General features: G+C 43.0%; 1 protein-coding gene across 4 annotated transcripts in view; it reads left to right on the forward strand.

Annotated features, from left to right (window-relative positions):
• APLF (aprataxin and PNKP like factor) overlaps positions 1 to 2,350 on the forward strand; it is a 90,188-nt gene extending 87,838 nt beyond the window's left edge. For all 4 annotated transcript variants that reach the window (XM_006021488.3, XM_025201451.1, XM_014518900.2 and 1 more), the window contains one exon: positions 1,897 to 2,350. In XM_006021488.3, the coding sequence (XP_006021550.1) occupies positions 1,897 to 2,102 (206 nt within the window). In that variant the 3' untranslated portion in view covers positions 2,103 to 2,350. The remainder of the gene's footprint in view (positions 1 to 1,896) is intronic.
• The last annotated feature ends 5,228 nt before the right edge of the window (positions 2,351 to 7,578 follow it).

Below are 7,578 nucleotides of genomic sequence, written 5' to 3' on the forward strand. Positions count from 1 at the left end.
GTGCCTGTTCTTCTGGTTTGTGTGGTTGTTTCTGAGAGTCAAAGTTTGTAAAAGGTTAGAATCCACAAGTTCACATTTGGAACATCCTACTGGGCTACAAGTACTATATCCTACAGACAGATGGGGTTTCATTAACCTTTATTACTGGCTGCTTGGCACAGCTGCAGTGTTATGTAGAGCAACATCTGACATTTCCATATAAATATATTTGAACTAGCAAGAATAGAAGGGAACTGACTAGTTAACGTTTTGGCATGTTTAGTTCTTAACATCATAAGCCTAATTGCTACCCTAGGAAATGCAAATTGTTTAGTAACTACAGAGAGGAAATGGCCAGTGCTTGTAACATTTATCTAAGGGCAAATGTATGTGGATAAGCAAATGAAATCAGTGGGTTGATAACATCACTGGCTTGCTTTTAGCACTGCCTTGTCAGTTGTTTTTAGATATCCATTTTAAAACTACGTGGATGGTGTGGCTACCAACTGTATGGAATTCTCTTACATACTTTTTTTATATCTACTTCCATGAGGAAACTATCAAGTTTCCAAAAATAACTTTTTTCACTGGGATATGTTATAGCTTTTTTTTTTTTTTTTCATTTCCTTGGTGTAAACACATCTTCAATACAGGACCCTCAGAATCATTTTATAAATGTGGTATCCTAGAAGAGGCTATCTTGTTAGAACCCCCTCCTTAAAAATCTGCCTTAGAAATCATGAGATTTAGTTAACTTTACATATTGGGGGCAGGTGGGAATCACCTGTGCCATTCTCTCCTGGAGTCTAAAATCTCTAAGCAATAAAAATTGAAGGCTATCAGAATGAATTTGTCCAGGATATAATTGCTAACCTGTAATTTAACTTGCAGATGATCTTAGGGCAGAAAGTTTTTTGCTGAATTTGCCAACTGTGCCAGTTAAAGGACACCTAATGTTGGAGGTGGAGCTCACTTTTTTTCTTCAGAAGCACCTGATTTAAGTTAACAGGTGTTGCTGATACTTAAGACTCTTGAAAAAGTGCATCCAGTGAGAAGAGATTTGATCCTTTTTGCAGCGGGAAAGGGGGTGGAAAGGAAGGAAACCAATTATGTTCTTTGTCTCCATTTTTCTTTTACTTCCCTTTCTTCCCTTCAGGGTCATCTTTCTCCCATTTTTTTTCTTCTTTTGTCATCTACCACTACTGTATCCTCCCTCCCTCCTTTCCTCCCTCCCTTTTTGGTTTGAAAATTAAGGATTTTATTTTTTGCCTCTTTGTTCCATAATGAATCATCAGCACCATAGGCACTGTAATCTGTGAGAATTACTATTTACCAGTCAATTTTATGGGGGTTCCACAATGCTTTAATATTGGCAACAAAAGTAAATGTTGACATGATTTAGTTGTTTCTTTTGGGTGTGATGTTAGACAATGAAACAACAAGCAAAACAATAATTTGCATCCCAGACTGAAGGGTATATGTAAGCATGTGATTCTTTTAGAGGTACATGAAGCAAAATTAATGTCCGAAGAAGTATAGCCTTCTTGGATTATAACTTTGGTTTTGCCAGTGATTGCTGTGAGGTTTTCAGATGATTTAGTTAACTTTCATGTGCCACAACTGGCATGTAAGATAAACAGAAATAACATGCAATACATAAAACTATTGAGAAGCTTGACTAATATTTGTAGGTGCTATGAGATCCTCGAATGAGAATTACGGTCAATATTAAGTGCCAAAATCATTTAAATAACTCGATGCATGGTTTTGTTACAGTGTAATGTATATGGAGAAAAATGAAATTTAATTTAAGCACAATTAACTGCAGAGAGCAAGCATTAGGGTATTTTTGTTAGTCTGTTTTGTCCTTTGTTTTTCAAGTCTAAGTCTACTCCCACTACATTTTGACCTGTACAGGAAAAAGTGTTTTGGAGGAAGACAGTGACAATGATGGTGAACCAAATAAATATGACCTGAATGACAGCTTTATAGTTGATGAGGAGGAAGACTTTGACCCTACTGATGAAGATTCTGATTGGGAACCAGATTCTGAAGACAAAGATAATGAAGATGTTAACACTCTTTTGAAAGAAGCACAACAATTTGTTAAAACCAAAAAGTAACTGCCCAAATAATGGAAAGGACTTGCTGCTTCCACGTTCACATGATGAGTAGAGGAGGAGGAAAACTGCTTTGAAAACTAATTTTCCCATCCTTGATACACTACCTTTATTAATGGAATAAACAAACGGAGTAATAGCTTTCTTTCCTTTTGTACACATTGTTTGCTTTGGCTTTTTATAAGGTGAAATCAGATCATAGACTGAGATTATATTGTGTGTTTACTGAAGTAAAACATTTTGAGATGGAATTCTCCCTTCTGATTCTTTCCCAACTCTCTTATAGCTCATTGTCAGAAGGAAAACTTTAAATGTGGGATTATAGCACGTATCATTTCTCATTAATAACTGCTGTGCTCAAAATCAAAAGGATTATGGACCTTTAGGGAGGTTTATTGGTGTCTAAAGTGTAATAAGTTATATGCTGAATGAAGGTAACACTGCAGAAACTTTATGGCAAATCACTTAGTTCATAAATCACTAGGGATCCTAAATATTAAACCAACTTTTTAACCTGTTAGCCAACTATACTATAGTGCCATTTTAAGTTTTACCAGGCTTCTGTTTATTAATTTCTTTGACCCTTCAGTGTAAATTGATGATGTTTGCAAATTTCTTGAAGAAATAGTTTTTTAAATATAAATTGAATTTTCAATTATTTCTCAAGAGCAATTGCTGGATGTTATTAATGGTGTACTTATTAAAGTACATCTTATTTTACATATTTATAGTACATTTTTCTAATCGGAGCACATTATGATGGTTTTGACAAGTTTATGTTCAAACAGCTGTGTTATGTTAATGGATAGCTTTACACAGAGAACTGATTTAGATTTTTGATGGACATAGTATAGGTAGAGCTCGTAGCTATGTCTATAGCTAAGGCTTCCAAGTACTTTCCATTAGAAGACCTTGTCCTCGGTATGCTTGTATAACCTTTTCTAACTTTGTTTTTTCAAGGTGAAATTGGTGTGTGTCCCAAGTCAACCTTTCTTTAAAAAGAAGTGCAGGCAAAATGGTTTATGAAGTTGAAAATCTAACATTTCTTTGCTGTGCAGCAGGGACATGAAATTTGGTGGGAGAACACCACTGGTATTAAGGATGTGCCTTTTGCTGCCCCTATGAAATCTACCCAAATGTTCTTGAATAATGACCTTCCAAATGCTATTTTGCACAAGTTCTCTGGCTTGCTTAGAGTTTGGTAACTAATTTTTCTAATGTGTGCTGATCATGCTACCTTCATCCCTCACAGTTCCTATGTGTGTACCTTGGTCCCTGAGACTCAGAAAGACCTGCTTTATCCTTGGGGCAGGACTTTCTCTGCATTTTTTCTGCCCATGCATCACAAGAAGGGTATTTATCACAAGATAGGAACAAAAATAGTCTCTTGTGCTCTCAATAATCCCCATGCTTATGCCCAGGCAGAAAGGGGAAAAAAGATGTAACCTGACTGAAATGCAGAGAGGAGAGGAGAGGCATAATCATGCTGGGGAAGGACCAGTGTGGGAAGGCAGCTTGATCCTACAGTGTTGGATGCTTGATTGGGGCTGTTCTTCCAGTTTCTTTTCATACTACATGCACCTGTGACCATGCAGTCATGCAGTTGAGGACTGTTGTAATAAATGTGCATAAGAAGATCCAGAGGTGGCTTCCATTTTGTGTGTTTGATTTGCACTCGTAAGTCTTTTCAATCTTTAAAAAAAAAACTGTGCTGCTTTATATTTTGATTAAGAATACAACCCAGTGGCATGTAGAGCAGTACCCAGAAGGTAAGTCTATGTAGGGGAAGGGTGGGGTGGGGTGGGGAGGGCAGATTGATGCCTCCACAGTGAGGGAGGTAGTGGGGTAGGGTGAATGGGGCCCTGGGGCCAGGGTGGGTCGTGGCACAGAGCCACGGGAGGCTTGTCCAAGGGCACAGGGGCGGGGGAGGGCTCCCCACTGTTATATGCACCTCCAGGAAAGGCATGGGGCGCATGTGTTCTCTGTCCCATGCCCCGGCCCTGGGGCCCCATTCACCCCTACCACTCATTGTGGGGGGCGGGGGGGGGTGTTTCGATTTTGGCCTCGCCACGCCTTCTCCTCCAGATTTACCTGCTGGGCACTGCTCTACATGCTGCTGGGCTATGTTTTGGTAGGGTTGCCATATTTCAAATTTTAAAAACGAGGGCACCTGTGTGTTGGGGGGGGAGGTTATTAAAGATGGGGGGCAGTGATTATGCCCGTGTCCTTCCCTGCCCCTCTCTCCCAAGCCACAGCGCCTCTCCCTCCCCCCAGCCTTGATGCTGCCCCTTACTCTTGACTCACAGTACCCCACATTCTGCCAGGGCATGTGGGGCGCCCCCCCCCGGCTCCAAACCCTACACACACACCCACAGCCCCCTACACCTGCACAAATTCCCACCCTCCATACACCCTTACATCCACCGCAACCATATAAAATACATGCATAATTTTGAGTTTTTTAGCTGTGGTTAAGATCACGATTAATTGCAACTAATTTTTTAATTGCACGTCTAATTGTGATCAATTTTTTTTAATCATTTGACAACCCTAATTTTCATGTCTGTAAAAGTACTAAGGGGTTTCTATAAACAACACTCAGAGAATGAGTTAAAATAATTTGGTTAATGTCTAAATCTGTATTGATCTGCCTTTGGGAACAATGTAATGTTTATGCAGCCACTGCATTGAAGATTTGCCTCAAAAGCTTTACACAGTCAAGCTATAAATGCTTGTGATGATGGGAAGCCATTCTGTATTTTGAGAGAACATGGGAATAATTGGTTTACTGTCTATTAGACTTGTTTCACATAAAAATAGTTTGTCATTTGACATTTTTTCCCCAGGTTTTGATTATATCTATGGCCTTAGCAACCTTCAGCAAGCTGAAGCATTCTTTCCAGCAGTGTCACGCACATTAAAATTTTCTCTGAAAAGAAAAGTTGTTTTGTTTCATCCCTGATGGTTGCCAGGGTCATGCACATAATCACAGAACAAATCTTGATATCATTCGCTGTTTTTCATAGTGTTTTGGATTGAGTTACTAAATATCACCTCTCCTTCTACATTGAAAATATGATATATGCTGAGTAATGGCACAATGCAGAAGACACAACTGTCATTGAGCCCTTGCATCTGTAAGCTATTTCTCTATCCCTCTTTTAAAGGCAAAGTATATTTTCTGTGATTCTATACTGAAAAGTGATAGGTTTGTTAATTTTAGAGTTAACATGGATCATAGCTGTTTTTATCACAGTTTGTGTCTTCCTATGAGCCATGTTGGTAAGGTGGTTTTCTCATGGTAATATTTGCTCATTGTTAATGTAACAGGATTTTGACTGACCATCTAGGGTACATTACATACAGACATTCAGGAAGGTTGCATGGGGGGGCCAGCAGAGAGGAGGGGTTAGGTTGCATTAAAAATGGCCACCCAATTTAATTTAGTTTGCCTATGTGTGAATCTTACACTTAGATCTCTAATTAGATGGATCTAAGTGTGAACTATTCAGAAGTTCAGGACAGTTAGATCACTTTAAAAATGGCTGATCAGATCTAAATTTAAGTGTACCTTAGAGATTATCTAACTTGGATTGAGTCCAGCAAGACGGATCTAACTGAACGTTACAGTTCCTATTGCAGCCCCTGGGGCTGGGAAAGCCCACCAACTGGCCATAGGTTTGCGGCTGCACTTTCTCTACCCCCCCCCCGCCAGTTTCTACCCCCACTAGATGAGGGGTCCCTTTCACCCCACCGTGGACCAACCAGTTTCCCCCACCCCGCAAGCCTGGAAGCCACTCCCTGTTCTAATTTTACTGGCATTCACCAATGCCAGGAGCTGAAGGAAGGGTGGGGGAGCGATGGGCAGAATGGGGGGGAGTTATTTGTCTGAGGGTGGGACGTTGGGGGGCTAAAGATAGCCCCTGTTCCTGGTGGAAGGGAGAGCACCCCTCCAAACTCCCCCCATAGACTCTCATGAGCCCCCCTGATGCCACTAGCACCTATGCCCCGCTGATTCCACCCGTAGACCCCACCTGCCCCCCTGATTCTATCATCCCCCTTTGCCAACTTAACTTAGATTGGGTGGCCATTTTTAACTCAATCTAGCTTCCCCAAATATCTATACATGCCCCTAGAGGTCAATTGCTCCTTATCTCATTAGCAGAGATCTTGGTTTTCTCTGTTTAAAAATTACAAATTCTCTGATACAACACCCAAAATCCGTGATTAAAATGAAACGCCACTATATATCTAGAATATATAGATAGATATCAATTGAACACAATTTTTTATTGATATATTTGCAATGTTAAAGTAATTTGGAAGCCTGGTAGGCTATAGTGAATCACTATAATAAATTCTAAATACCTTTAAATTATGGTATTTGATTTTGGGTTTTCTTTATCATGGAAACTCAGAGTTCTCCCTGTCCCCTTCACTGACCAGGATGCAGGTTCAGGCTCCTCACTCCCCACCCACAGCCCCCTGGGCCCTGCTGGTGCTCTTTACTCCCCAACCACAGCCCTACTGGAGGGGGAGTCTCCAGCTGCCACAGCTACAGGGCCAGGGACCTGTGTCCACAGCTCCCTGCCCCCTGAAGCAGGGCCCAAGCCCCAGCTGTTGCCCTCAAGAGGCAGCAGCTGCTGTAGCCTGAGTGGGAAGCAGAGCACGGAGCCCGGCTCCCCTTCCCCAACAGGCGGTATGGCTGGAGTGGAGCCTGTTGCGTGTGTGTGGGTGTCGGCTGCCTGCTGCAGGCTTGGGGCTTCCCAAATTGCTGCCTTCACCTGGGCCCTCTATAGCCCAGCGGGTGGGGTCCAGCGAAGCAGGGCAGAGTGGGGCTAGGCAGGGAAGCAAGTTGCCCCCTGCCTGCCCGGCAGCAGCGAGGGGCACAACTCTATGCTGCTGCCCCCACTGCTGCTGGGTGGGCAGGGGGCATTTTGCCACAGTAGTGCGGAGCTTACAGCAGCTCAGAGCTTCCCTGTCAGGTCCTGCTCTGCCCTGCTGCACCAGGTCTCACCTGCTGGGCTGTGGAAGCCCCAGGGGGAGGGCAGGGAGCCTGAAGCCACAGTGGGCAGCCCACACTCACCCTGAGCCCAGATCTGGAGGGCACGTGCCCCCCCATGCCCTCCCCAGGAGTGTGCACAGTGGTGGGGTGCCAGCCCTACTCCCTCTGCTCCCTGGATGAGCTGCCCACTAGGCCTGTGCAAAGTGGCTAGTATTTGCTTCGGATTCAGATTTGACCGATTCAGGGGACAGTGATTCAATTCAGCGATTCAAATCACTGTCCTGAATCGATTTGACTGAATCTGATTTAGAGATTCGGCTGCTGCTGGATCTCCAAATCAAACAGGCCCTACCACCCGTCCCGTCAATGGCTGCCCTACCCAGACCCAGCATCCCAGCTTTTTTTTAAGCCTTGCACTCGCTGGCTGCTGCCAGGCCAGGGAGGTGGAATAGATACCTCTTGCCCCCCACTGCC

Source organism: Alligator sinensis, unplaced genomic scaffold (assembly GCF_000455745.1).
Source record: "Alligator sinensis unplaced genomic scaffold, ASM45574v1 scaffold939_1, whole genome shotgun sequence".
Classification (NCBI taxonomy): domain Eukaryota; kingdom Metazoa; phylum Chordata; order Crocodylia; family Alligatoridae; genus Alligator; species Alligator sinensis.